At 40.2% G+C, this 14,848-nt stretch overlaps 1 protein-coding gene across 2 annotated transcripts in view; it reads left to right on the top strand.

The window, feature by feature from the left end:
- Positions 1–297: 297 nt before the first annotated feature.
- Positions 298–14,848, top strand: part of pde11al (phosphodiesterase 11a, like) — a 35,658-nt gene continuing 21,107 nt past the window's right edge. The window contains exons 1-4 of one of the 2 annotated variants that reach the window (XM_067449080.1): positions 298–1,624; positions 4,615–4,773; positions 12,440–12,529; positions 12,716–12,856. In XM_067449080.1, the coding sequence (XP_067305181.1) occupies positions 851–1,624; positions 4,615–4,773; positions 12,440–12,529; positions 12,716–12,856 (1,164 nt within the window). In that variant the 5' untranslated portion in view covers positions 298–850. Of the gene's footprint in view, positions 1,625–4,614; positions 4,774–12,439; positions 12,530–12,715; positions 12,857–14,848 lie in introns of those variants that run through there. The other variant, XM_067449081.1, reaches the window with a different exon arrangement.

Raw genomic sequence — 14,848 nt, 5'->3', positions numbered from 1 at the left:
GTCGCTTTGGTATCTGCCAAATGATTTATATAATGATTTGAAGGAGGTATTATGTATTGCATACAGCACCAGAGTCCAAGATAAATTCCCTTCAGCGACAATATAAAGCAATACAAAGTTCAATTCAAAAGTTGTTTTTATTTAATATTAAATTCATAATGACTGTTCTCTGTGCTAACAGGAAACAATGAGCTATTCATCCTGTCGGGTACATATTGGACAGACTTAGATTAAAGGGATTCCTTAATGACAAATGAAAGCAGTCATGATTTTCAGACTGGGGCTACTTCAAAAGCCATAAGCTCATTAGCGCTTAATTAAATAATTTTAAAAAAGGTATTGGAAAATAATCTCTCTCTCTCTCTCTCTCTCTCTCTCTCTCTCTCTCTCTCTCTCTCTCTCTCTCTCTCTCTCTCTCTCTCTCTCTCTCTCTCTCTCTCTCTCTCTCTCTCTCTCTCTCTCACACACACACACACGCTAAGCAAGTGTGATGAAGCCACACCACATAAAAAGAGCTTCACAAAACAAAAAACAGTGTTCGTTAAACTACCACTAGACACAGAAGAAACATTGATTTTCAGTCACAACAAATTAACTCGTTTGCTTGTAAGTTTATGTAAGTCCTTCCCAGAGGAGACCTGCGTCTTACCTGTCAAACTGCTCGAAATTGCTTTATTTTTTCAGCGTCGTCGCTTGCAGTCAACTCCACGAGCTTTATAAAAGACCGACGCGAGGAGGAAGGCTGGAGAACAGTGATATGGATGTGTGATGTGTGTACAGCAGTAGTAGTGAGCTGAACGCTGCTAGACGATTTCAGATCACTTTGGCTGTGTCATTTGTGGCTATCGACATGACAACTTTTGATTTTTCCGACGTGGAGGCATTTTTGGATTGCCATCCAGAGCTTTTTGAGGAATATCTCGTTAGAAAGGGAAAATGTGACACCCTGAGCAGGTGGATCAAAGAGCATCAGCCGTCCAAAACGTCTCCGGTGGAGGAGAAACGCGGGGTCGCGAGGGATCCATTCTGGCCCACGAACCCCGATGGATTGAAGCGCAGATCGTCCCACATGGAGCTCCGCAGAAACTTCGCCCGGTCCAAAGCGATGACGGCGCACCGGACCTACGACGAGCACGTCAGTCTCACGGCTCACGAGTCCCAGTCAAGTATGCGACGGCGCGCGCTCTTGCGAAAAGCCAGCTCGTTACCGCCGACCACCGCGCACATCTTGAGCGCTCTGCTCGAGTCCCGGGTGAACGTGCCTCAATATGCCTCCAGCGCCATTGACTACAAATACAGACTCAAAGAGTCAAACGAGAGGGAGTTCTTCCTCGAGCTGGTTAAGGACATTTCTAACGAACTTGATATGACGAACCTCAGTTACAAGATTCTTATCAATGTGTGCATCATGGTAAATGCAGACAGGTGTTCGCTTTTCCTAGTGGAGGGACCGTCTCATAAGAGGACACTCGTGTCCAAGTTTTTTGACGTGCACTCGGGTACGACGGTACGACCCTCCTCGAGCACTCTGGACTCGAACGAGGTGCAGGTTCCGTGGGGAAAGGGCATCATAGGTTATGTAGCAGAACACGGAGAAACCGTCAACATCCCGAACGCATATGAGGTAGAACCATAACAACAGTAAACTCATACCTGTGACTCAAACGACCGCGGTTAGATTTTTTTTAAAGAAAAACTTTATTATACAACTTTGACTTGCATATAAAAAAATCCATATTAAAACCACATTTTGTATTTATTATTATTTTTTATAGTCATTCAGATTATTGACGTATTGCTAATTGTGTCAGTGGCTCCAAATTAATTCGACTTAATTGCGCCTGGAAAAATTAATTTGGCTACATTTCATAACGAATCTTTTAAAATGTATTTGTAATACACTGGGCTACATAAAAAATAAAGTTGTTGGAGACTTGGGCTATAATATAAATAATATAGCCTAGCAAGCATATTAGAACCGGTCAAAAGTGTAATGTTTTTGAAAAAAGTCTCTTTTGCTCATCAAAGCCTGCATTTGTTTGATCAAAAATACAGAATATTGTAAAATATTATTACAATTTAAAGTAATGGTTTTATATTTTTAAATACTTTAAAATATAATTTATGTCTGTGATACAAAACTGAATTTTCATAAGCAATTACGCAGCGTTGTGCTGCTTAATATTTTTTTGCTGCAAACTGTGATAGTTTTTCAGGATTCATTGATGAATGTAAAAGTTTAAAAGAACAGCATTTATTCAAAATAGAATGGAGAAATAATGGGGGAAAAAATCACTGTTTTTTTTTTGTGATCCAATAAATGCAGGCTTGATGAGCATAAAACAGCCTACTTATTTAAAAAATGGTAATGTTTCCAAACTTTTGAACTATATATATATATATATATATATATATATATATATATATATATATATATATAGTTCAAAAGTATATATATGGTGAAATGTTCAATGTTCAATATATATGTACACATCATTGTGATCACAATGATGTGTACATATATATATTGAACATTGAACATTTCACCATGCCACCATTTCCACCATTCAAATGTACACATTATGGAAGTGCCATTAAACAATAAACTATTCTTTCCAGTGAAATCACTGGAAATCTATCACCAGACCAAGAGTGAACATTGCAGGACGAAATCAAATCGCCGACAGATCAGGCTGGGTTTACCTAATCTAGTATTTTATGCAAATTAATGCAAATATTGTTTGCAAATTGTCCCAAAAAGGATTATTTCCCAACTAGAATTAAACCTAGAATTTCATTCATTCTTCTGTTTCTTTATGCTTTATAAAAAAAATTAAAATAAATGGTCACCCTATATTCAAGACATGGTTACAGCCTTGGTAAAATCTCCATGTAGTTTGCCCTTGCCTGGATGTATGTCTCTGTGGTTTTGTGTTCTCTTGTTTACCCAACAGCTACAGCAAAAATATGAAATTTTAATATGGGGGATAGAATAGAATAGTTAAGTGAAGAGTACCTTTTGTGTGATTTCTACTTGGAATCGCTGCCTGATTATTTTGATTAAGATAAAAGATTCAAGAACCTCAAATCTTCATGTGAAGAAATCTCAATTAGAGAATTGACTGTTTCTCCATCTTTAAATCCACGCTACCAGTTATGCGTACACATCATTATATCATGGCCACAGGCAAGCCTTCTCCAGTATAGGTCAGAGGAGATCCATTAATGCAGTGCAATGAGTGTGCTACTATCCCTTAGCAGCCAGTAGGAAATGGATACTTTTTTACTTAAAGATTTGAGGAAATAAAAGCAGTTTTTTCCCTAAAAGCAAACTACTTAATATGCTAGAAGATTGATCTAAAAGACAATGCATAGTTTTTCCTCTACCTCACTGGTATAAAGTCAAGTGTGAAGATGGAACAGTTAGATTTTTCTTCCCATATCATCTTAAACTAGATTTGAATTAGCCTAGGTAGTCTGTAAGTGTAGTTGGAAATGAAATATATATTTTTTCCTTTTTTTGTAATTCAGCAAAAGTATAGTCATTAAAAATTACAATAAATCAACAATAAATCAAAATACATCACAATTATCAGCAAATTTTCGGATAAATAATTGTCTATAATAATACACTCTTAGGGTACGTTTAAACAACAACAATGTACAATGTACACAGTTCAAAAATGATCCTGGATCGCGCAGACTCGCAACAACGGCTAAAAACGCTGTATTCTGTTTCCAGGCCAGTAGTTGGCGATGTCACTTTATAAACTAAAGAGACATTACTCACCACATGCGCATCACATCACCGTTTTCTCAAAATCATGTTTTTTTAGTTTAGATTGTAGACCATAACTGTATCATTTTCAAAAACCCATTTTCTAAAGTTTGTGTTTTTATGCCCCAAAACGGCATTGTCGTGTAAATGAAAGGTTTCCATTTTCAGTTGAAAAGGGTGTTGGGTAAACTGCACCTTAGAAAAAAAGGTTCTAGCACCTTTGTTTGCACAACAACGATGTACTTAAAACAGACAACATTGTCAAAACGATCCCTGTTTACACAAATCTGCGAAAATGACTAAAAAGGCTATATAATGCATGCGAGGCCAGTAGTTGGCGATGTTACTAGGTCATGAAACACCCTGAGAACACATGTAATATGCATTCGGATGATGTCACCGTTTTCACCAATTCACATTTTTTAAGGCTCCCAAAAAGAGGTTGCGATGTAAATGAACGGCCAAAAATGCATTAAAAACGTTTCTGCTTTCATTTGAAAACAATGCTGTAATGTTGTAAACATATCCTTAAAGGGTCCTGTTAGACGCTTATTATATCCAACTTATTTTGCAACATGGAAGTAAGCTATTTTCTGGGAATGTGCAAGAATTTCGATTCATTAGCCACTATAAAGAAATAACTAGAAAAATGACAAAGGGCAGTAAATGGTTAAACAATTTACGCTACAAACCAGTGTGTTTATAATAATGACAAAGCATTCAAATAATATGGTAAGAAATACAAGCTGCTTTATACAGATAAAAATAACTGGAAGAAAATGACACATTTCATTTCCAAACACATTGAACCCTTTTTTTTTTTGCCTTTTGTGTAGGACCATCGGTTCAGTGATGAAATTGACAAGCTGACGGGCTATAAGACTCAGTCCATTCTGTGCATGGCCATCCGCAACAGTGATGGTGAAGTCATTGGTGTAGTTCAGGCCATCAACAAGAACCCCAGCGGAACTCCATTCACTGAGGACGATGAGAAGGTAAGCTCAGTTCTCCTTTTCACTCGGCTTCATGCTGATATTATATTATAAAATCTGTTCCAAGTACTGGATTTATAGCCTATAGCATTCTCCTGATGCCTATTACTATAGTGCCCAAACTTTTGCTGGTAATGAAACTCTAGAGTGTGAAGATGATTGCGTGTGCTAAATTAAAAGAGATCTATGAATTAACACCTTAGCAAATATCCTGCCATGCTGGAGTAGTGATATATTTAGCAAATGAGTTATTCATTTGAGAAGATTTATTATTTATATTCATAACCTTAGAAACCCTGTGGTCATTTTGTACATGTACTGAACGAATGCATACATCAAAGCTACATCTGATACTTTGTTGCTCTCCTAATGTCTTAAAATCGCTTACACTCACAAATTAAAGGATTAGTTCACCCGAACGAAAATTCTGTCATTAATTACTCACCCTCATGTCGTTCCAAACCTGTAAGACCTTCGTTCATCTTCAGAACACAAATGAAGTTATTTTTTGATGAAATCCGATGGCTCTCTGACCCTAGCCTGGCTCTGCCCTCCTACGTACTTCCGCTCAATTTATATTTTCCTTCTGTACTACGTCTGGGACTGCTGTGTATTCTAGGATTTCTCCGAACAAATTTTTATCGGTCGAATCAGCGAACAGAGGGAGTGGCTGAGAACGATGACGTTGATGTCATGCGCTATTTTGAGTTGTAGCTCAGTAATGGCGGCGAAGAAAGATGCGAACGAAACCATTCAGTCCGTTGTGGCACCGCTGCCAAATATCCAGAAGTTAAAACCGGAGCAATAACAATCTTTGCTGGGGTTTGTTGGTGGCCATGATGTTGTGGCCCTCCTCCCCAACAGGGTAAATTCCGGAAAAGTTTAATTTTCCAGCTCGCTCCATTACTCGTGCAGTCGGATTCAGAAGGTATTGCCATCATTTACAGGGGCCGAGCTAGTCAGTTATTTTATTGGCGTCCATCTCCCACCACCCGCGTAAAAATCCCCAGCCGAATTACCTACTGCTTTTGACAAACAGAGGTCGTGTGTTCGAATCCACATCTCTGAGTTTTTAAGAATATATCACTTCAAAATTCACATTTTATAATCTTTTTTAAACACTGCAGGGCATCGTACGGTCTTGCTTTGCTGTTATTTGGATGCATTTCTTGACTTGTATTTCTTTAAAATGCTGGCAAGTATTTACAAGAGCAATATATTTCATCACCTCTCAAACAAATTAAAATAAAAGCACATAAACATTTGAATTGGTCCGTTATCTAAAGCAGCATTTATTATCATACCAAGCATATGACATTTTAACAATCATGTTACGGACCATATGAGCGGCTCATTCCCGATCACAAAACTCTCCCCTCCACCGTGGCGTGAATAAATCGCAATCCGAATGCACCAGTGTTAGGTTTTATCCTATGATTTTATCACTAAGGTGGCCTGAACAAGTGCACGTTTATTTTGACAGATTTGTGTGAAACAGGCGAAGTGCGCATAACATATGTCACAACCAAACATTAGCGATTGGTTATGGCAGATCCAGAGTGGCTCTGGGCAGATCCAATACTTTTAAACTTCAACAGAGTACCCACTTTCGCGGAAATAAACACTTGTCAATGGGGAGTGGCCAACATTGTTAAAAAAAAGTCCATGTGACTCCAGTGGTTCAACCTTAATTTTATGAAGCAATGAGAATACTTTTTATGCGCAAAAAGTAAACAAAAATAACAACTTTCTTCAACAATTTCTTCACGTCTCTGTCAGACTCTGTTGATGTACTCACTCGTGTTGTTCTAAACCCGTAAGACTTTCATTCATCTTCAAAACTCAAGTTAAGAAAATTTAAATGAACTGACACTTTGACACACAAAAAAGTTCATATAGAGATTGTAAAACGAATCCATATGAATTGAGCAATTTATTAAAAAAAATTCTGAAGAGACGATCACTTTATATGATGAACAGAATTTAGACTTTTATTCACATAAAAACTTCACACATCAGTTGTGTTAAATGGAAGCTCAAGTATGTTTGCTTGATATGCGAGGACCAATGAGGTTCATTCTTGTGTTATGCATCACGTTTGAGCTTCCTCAAGAGCCACTGAGGTTCATTCTCATGTTACGCATCACGTTTGAGCTTCCTCAAGAGCCAATGAGGTTCATTCTTGTGTTATGCATCACGTTTGAGCTTCCTCAAGAGTCACTGAGGTTCGTTCTCATGTTACGCATCACGTTTGAGCTTCCTCAAGAGCCACTGAGGTTCGTTCTCATGTTACGCATCACGTTTGAGCTTCCTCAAGAGCCACTGAGGTTCGTTCTCATGTTACGCATCACGTTTGAGCTTCCTCAAGAGCCACTGAGGTTCATTCTCATGTTACGCATCACGTTTGAGCTTCCTCAAGAGCCACTGAGGTTCATTCTCATGTTACGCATCACGTTTGAGCTTCCACAAGAGCCACTGAGGTTCGTTCTCATGTTACGCATCACGTTTGAGCTTCCTCAAGAGCCACTGAGGTTCGTTCTCATGTTACGCATCACGTTTGAGCTTCCTCAAGAGCCAATGAGGTTCATTCTCATGTTACGCATCACGTTTGAGCTTCCTCAAGAGCCACTGAGGTTCGTTCTCATGTTACGCATCACGTTTGAGCTTCCTCAAGAGCCACTGAGGTTCATTCTCATGTTACGCATCACGTTTGAGCTTCCTCAAGAGCCACTGAGGTTCATTCTCATGTTACGCATCACGTTTGAGCTTCCTCAAGAGCCACTGAGGTTCTTTCTCATGTTACGCATCACGTTTGAGCTTCCTCAAGAGCCACTGAGGTTCATTCTCATGTTACGCATCACGTTTGAGCTTCCTCAAGAGCCAATGAGGTTCATTCTCATGTTACGCATCACGTTTGAGCTTCCTCAAGAGCCACTGAGGTTCGTTCTCATGTTACGCATCACGTTTGAGCTTCCTCAAGAGCCAATGAGGTTCGTTCTCATGTTACGCATCATGTTTGAGCTTCCTCAAGAGCCACTGAGGTTCGTTCTCATGCTACGCATCACGTCTGAGCTTCCTCAAGAGCCAATGAGGTTCATTCTCATGTTACGCATCACGTTTGAGCTTCCTCAAGAGCCACTGAGGTTCGTTCTCATGTTACGCATCACGTTTGAGCTTCCTCAAAAGCTACTGAGGTTCGTTCTCGTTACGCATCACGTTTGAGCTTCCTCAAGAGCCACTGAGGTTCGTTCTCATGTTACGCATCACGTTTGAGCTTCCTCAAGAGCCACTGAGGTTTGTTCTCATGTTACGCATCACGTTTGAGCTTCCTCAAGAGCCACTGAGGTTCGTTCTCATATTACGCATCACGTTTGAGCTTCCTCAAGAGCCACTGAGGTTCGTTCTCATGTTACGCATCACGTTTGAGCTTCCTCAAGAGCCACTGAGGTTCATTCTCATGTTACGCATCACGTTTGAGCTTCCTCAAGAGCCACTGAGGTTCGTTCTCATGTTACGCATCACGTTTGAGCTTCCTCAAGAGCCACTGAGGTTCGTTCTCATGTTACGCATCACGTTTGAGCTTCCTCAAGAGCCACTGAGGTTCATTCTCATGTTACGCATCACGTTTGAGCTTCCTCAAGAGCCACTGAGGTTCGTTCTCATGTTACGCATCACGTTTGAGCTTCCTCAAGAGTAGGGTTGGGCATCGAGAACCGGTTCCAACTTGGAACCGTTTAAAAAATAAAGATTCCATTGGAATCGTTTAGAAAATTTATTTTCGGTTCCGATCTTCAGTTCCAAGCGCGCAAGTTTTGGTTTCCATGGCCACCTGATTTCCGGTGCTTGCGCGCCCGCTTGTTCATGGAAGCCCGGTAAGCTGCTCTGAAGTGTGGATTTATTTCACTTTTAAAAGCCTGGGTCGGCACAGTGCAACTAGTGTTGTCAAAAATATCGATACTGAAATATCTGAAAAGATACCGCCTACACAATCCATCCCAGCTGCTCTCCTCTCCTCTCCTCTCTGACCGACAGCGAGTTGACACGCAGCCGCATATTCTCATTCAGCCGGTTAACCTCTGAACACGACGGACGCGAGTTCTGCTGGACTTTTCCTTACGACAGCGTGTTAGTGTTAGTGTGTGTGATCGGTCTGAATTTCGCGCGGGATTGCACATAATTCTACGAATCCCCGCAGATTTCAAGCTCACATCTGAAGCGCACACACACATAGCCTACCGTAATAAAGCCGCCCCTGACATACAAGTGCAAATATTCGCTTCTTTTTCCAGCTAATTATTGGTCAAATACACTCAAACTAATTCTCAGTGCACATTTTGAACAGTATGTAAACACAGTCTGAAACAAGCAGTTCTTAAAGGGACAGCAGTCATTTGTTATTCAAAGTCAAACTACAAAAAGACAAACAATCACACTGCTCTTGACTGATCAACTTGTCTAACTTTAATGGTTTTATATGAAACTATTTAATTTTTTGCAAAAACATTATCCAATGTTATTTTAAATTTATTTAGCCACTTTGCGTTTTTTTTTTCAGTTTCTTACCTGAATGTTAGACCTACCTGAAAAAATAAAGCAGTCTATTTCATTTATACCTTTTATTCTATTGTATTTATTTGTGCTATTTTTTGTAATATGTATCTTTGTTTATTCAATTTACCATTCAAAATCAAGCTTACTTGTGCTGTGTGTAAACTATTGCAACACAATTACCCCGTTGTAAAAAATACATTGAGTTAGCAAATATTTGTGAGATAATTTTAATAGTAATTGATCAATGTTTATATATGAGAAAAAGCTTAAAAGCTTTATCATATAAAGTGATCTCTTCAGAAGAAATGTTTGATTGCCTAGACTTTCAAAAGACAGACAAAAAAAAAATTATATAAAAAATATCTAATTGACAGTATATGCAGCGTTTTTCCCCTGTTGTATTGAAAATAGCATTGAATATCAATGTGACATGTTTTGACTCCACCCCTCAAAGAATCGGAATCGAGAATCGAAAAGAACCAGAATCGAAAGTAAGAATCGGAATCGGAATCAGAATCGTTTAAATCAAAACGATGCCCAACCCTACTCAAGAGCCACTGAGGTTCGTTCTCGTTACGCATCACGTTTGAGCTTCCTCAAGAGCCACTGAGGTTCGTTCTCATGTTACGCATCACGTTTGAGCTTCCTCAAGAGCCACTGAGGTTCGTTCTCATGTTACGCATCACGTTTGAGCTTCCTCAAGAGCCACTGAGGTTCGTTCTCATGTTACGCATCACGTTTGAGCTTCCTCAAGAGTCACTGAGGTTCGTTCTCATGTTACGCATCACGTTTGAGCTTCCTCAAGAGCCACTGAGGTTCGTTCTCGTTACGCATCACGTTTGAGCTTCCTCAAGAGCCACTGAGGTTCGTTCTCATGTTACGCATCACGTTTGAGCTTCCTCAAGAGCCACTGAGGTTCGTTCTCATGTTACGCATCACGTTTGAGCTTCCTCAAGAGCCACTGAGGTTCGTTCTCATGTTACGCATCACGTTTGAGCTTCCTCAAGAGCCCCTGAGGTTCGTTCTCATGTTACGCATCACGTTTGAGCTTCCTCAAGAGCCACTGAGGTTCGTTCTCATGTTACGCATCACGTTTGAGCTTCCTCAAGAGTCACTGAGGTTCGTTCTCATGTTACGCATCACGTTTGAGCTTCCTCAAGAGCCACTGAGGTTCGTTCTCGTTACGCATCACGTTTGAGCTTCCTCAAGAGCCACTGAGGTTCGTTCTCATGTTACGCATCACGTTTGAGCTTCCTCAAGAGCCACTGAGGTTCGTTCTCATGTTACGCATCACATTTGAGCTTCCTCAAGAGCCACTGAGGTTCATTCTCATGTTACGCATCACGTTTGAGCTTCCTCAAGAGCCACTGAGGTTCGTTCTCATGTTACGCATCACGTTTGAGCTTCCTCAAGAGCCACTGAGGTTCGTTCTCATGTTACGCATCACGTTTGAGCTTCCTCAAGAGCCACTGAGGTTCGTTCTCATGTTACGCATCACGTTTGAGCTTCCTCAAGAGCCACTGAGGTTCGTTCTCATGTTACGCATCACGTTTGAGCTTCCTCAAGAGCCACTGAGGTTCGTTCTCATGTTACGCATCACGTTTGAGCTTCCTCAAGAGCCACTGAGGTTCATTCTCATGTTACGCATCACGTTTGAGCTTCCTCAAGAGCCACTGAGGTTCGTTCTCGTTACGCATCACGTTTGAGCTTCCTCAAGAGCCACTGAGGTTCTTTCTCATGTTACGCATCACGTTTGAGCTTCCTCAAGAGCCACTGAGGTTCGTTCTCGTTACGCATCACGTTTGAGCTTCCTCAAGAGCCACTGAGGTTCATTCTCATGTTACGCATCACATTTGAGCTTCCTCAAGAGCCACTGAGGTTCGTTCTCATGTTACGCATCACGTTTGAGCTTCCTCAAGAACCACTGAGGTTCATTCTCATGTTACGCATCACGTTTGAGCTTCCTCAAGAGCCACTGAGGTTCATTCTCATGTTACGCATCACGTTTGAGCTTCCTCAAGAGCCACTGAGGTTCATTCTCATGTTACGCATCACGTTTGAGCTTCCTCAAGAGCCACTGAGGTTCATTCTCATGTTACGCATCACGTTTGAGCTTCCTCAAGAGCCAATGAGGTTCATTCTCATGTTACGCATCACGTTTGAGCTTCCTCAAGAGTCACTGAGGTTCATTCTCATGTTACACATCACGTTTGAGCTTCCTCAAGAGCCACTGAGGTTCGTTCTCATGTTACGCATCATGTTTCAAGAGCCACTGAGGTTCATTCTCATGTTACGCATCACGTTTCAAGAGCCACTGAGGTTCATTCTCATGTTACGCATCATGTTTCAAGAGCCACTGAGGTTCATTCTCATGTTACACATCACGTTTGAGCTTCCTCAAGAACCAATGAGGTTTGTTCTTGCATGTCAAGCAGATTCGGTTGAGCTTCTGTTTATGTTCACTGATCAAATAAAACTATATTTAATCTGTTCAACATAAAAAGCGATTTAGGCTCAAGTCATACGGATTCATTTTGATCTCTTTATGAACTTTTTGAAATGACAAAGTGGTGGTTGTGTGGACTATCAATGGAGGGACAGAAATCTCACAGATTTTATTTAAAATAGCTTAATTTGCGTTTCGAAGATGAACAAAAGTCTTATGTGTTTGGAATGGCATGATGAGGGTGAGTAATTGATTTAAAAAAAAATTATATTGGGGTGAACTAAAACCCTTTAAACTGTGAATAGAGGTCATTATTGTCATTGGCTTAATCAGCACATGAAAATTACATACATCAGAGTCAATAAAAAAATTTCAGTACAGCAGATCCAGTACTGCAGTCAGTCTGAACACGTGCATCTCATTTCTTTACTTTCATCGCTGCTTCAAAACATCTCTCTATAGATAGTAATTAATAGCACAGAAATTCTCTTTAGAATTATTTATGCCAAGCAGCACTGAAAGCAGAAAGCAGGCTGTGCTGTTATAAATGCCCTAGAAATACAAAGAAGCAGAATTGATGTGATGCCTCCAGTTCTTTTTTTCCCTCTCAATATCTCACCGCCATGCATCAATCTGACTGAAGCTTTAAAGGCATCAAACTTCTCTCTACAGGTGCTGCAAATGTATCTACCATTCTGCGGAATATCGATCTCCAATGCCAAACTCTTCTCTGAATCCCGCAAGGAGTATGAGAGGAGCAGGGTAAGTCAAGATCTGCAGAAATGTTTCTGAAAAAAACCCGATTTCTAGACGTCTCAGACAGTGCAGCTTGTAAGCTTGTTTACAATCCTCAGGTCTCAAGGTTTCAAATATTTAATAATCCTGTCTAAAAGCTTGAAGGCCTGTGCTATCTGAGTACATTTCGAGCTTCTGCTGTTGTTTGTCAAGGCCCTGCTGGAGGTGGTGAATGATCTGTTTGAGGAGCAGACGGACCTGGAGAAGATTGTGAGAAAGATCATGCAGCGTGCGCTGACGTTGCTGCAGTGTGAGCGCTGCTCTGTGCTTCTGCTAGAAGACATCCACTCCCCTGTGAGATCACTTCTCAGTCCTCCTTTTCTCTTATGATTTTGGTCTAACCTTTTTTGTCTTTCATACATTCCACCTTTCTTGAATAATTCAGCTGGTCATCCTCTCATTGTTCCTTCCCAGACAACACACCCATGTGGAGCCCAAAGAGGTTGCTCATTGGCTGATATGCACATGGGCTGATATCTGGGGCCCACCTGGGCTACCCAACTGGGACCCAGCTAATTTTTTCCTCAGTTTCCATGGAGGCCCCACATGGGTTAGCCCAGATGAGTTAATGATGGGTCTCTTGATAGGCTCATACGGGTAACCCAGGTCGCACCCATTTGAGGCCTACATGGGTTAGCCCGGATGGGTTGATGATGGGTGTCTTGATGGGCTCATACCTGGCCCATATGAGTAACCCAGGTAGCACCTATTTAGGGCCTACATAGGTCTACCCATATGGGTTGATGACGGGACCCAGATAGAGGTTATGTAGGGCTCTTATGGTCCACAACAGGTATATAGAGATTATATATATATGGGTTAACATATTTTCTGTTTGGAGTATCTTATAGTAAACCCCTATGTAATCCACTAACTATACAAAAATGTTAAAGGTATTCAATGAACAGAAACCAGTAGTTCATGCTTTAGTTTATTATGCAGGTTTATTTGGAATAATTTGAAAATGACTTACTATATTTACAACTTTATAACACAAGTATCAAAAAGTAGTCCAAGATAAATGCATTTCACAAACAAATCAAAGACAAACAGTGCAGCTCGACACTCCCCTGTCAGTCAGCGCTCTCCCAAAAGCCCTTTGGAAAAAAAAAAGACCAAACTAATTAAAATCAACCATTGTGCCACTTTCTAATCCCCTTTTTTATAGTTAAAGCCTTTTGGTACCCCACATCAAGTTAATTTAGATGAAATAGTGCAAACCATCAGAAACCCTTTAGTCTCCAGCACCACAATTTTCCAGAACTGCAACCTACCTGGAGTCTCCAGAAGTCCAAGCTGTCAGGATTTCAGAAACTTCTGTTAAGAAGTCTCTGAAGAAGTTTAAGAATCTTAAAAACATGACCCCACTTAATAAGAATCACAAGCAGATATGTTATAAAATACATGGTTATGGTGTCAAACCTGTCTTGGAATAGGCTTACCCCCAGCCCTGCAGATTTTGTATGTCTCACTATATCTGACACACTCAGGTTTTGCAGTCTTTACTAATGAGCTCATGAGTGGAATCAGGTGTGATAGATGAGGACGACATACAAAATCATATAATTAATTATAAAGTGAAGATCCTGGTGTAACCTACTAATAAGGACTCAGTATTTCCAAATCCTTCTAAAGAGATTACAAATTATTTGGAACAGTAATCTAAAGCAGTGGTTTTCAAACCTGTCCTGGACGCACCCCAGCCCTGCACACTTTGTATGTCTCCCTTATCAGACACACCAATTTAGTGCAGTCTCTACTAATGAGCTGATGAGTTGAATCAGGTGAGATAAACATGAAGGAGACACAAAAAATGTGCAGGGCTGTTGTGCCTCTAGGGCAGGTTTGAAAACCACTGCTCTAAAGTGTTACTATATTGGATATCTTTTGTGCATTTATTATTTGAATTAGCACTAAATAAAAAAGGGGAAAAAGCACAGACAGCTGAGTAGATGGATAAAGCTCCTCAGATCTCATTGCTCAGTGGAAACTAGTTGTTCTGTGACAAAATAAACATTTATTAAAGATCTATGGAATATTAAACATTTAAGAATGGACATATTTCGCTCAATGTGGAAACTTTTAGAATAAAAGCTAAAATGGTCCCTGCATGGCGCTGTTCTGTGATCACAAAATAAACTTTTTTGTCTTTTTCTCTGCTCTTGATGCCTGTTACCACTATAGCAGAATATTTTGTAAAATTGCAATTGTGCTGGCATTTTAAGACTTCGATTAGATTGAAGTCACATTGTGTTTAAGTGCCAAAATAATACAAATTTCTATCAA

Source organism: Pseudorasbora parva, chromosome 7 (genome assembly GCF_024679245.1).
Source record: "Pseudorasbora parva isolate DD20220531a chromosome 7, ASM2467924v1, whole genome shotgun sequence".
NCBI lineage: Eukaryota > Metazoa > Chordata > Actinopteri > Cypriniformes > Gobionidae > Pseudorasbora > Pseudorasbora parva.
Note: the sequence above shows the minus strand (reverse complement) of the source record. Positions and strands in the feature narration are given on the sequence as shown.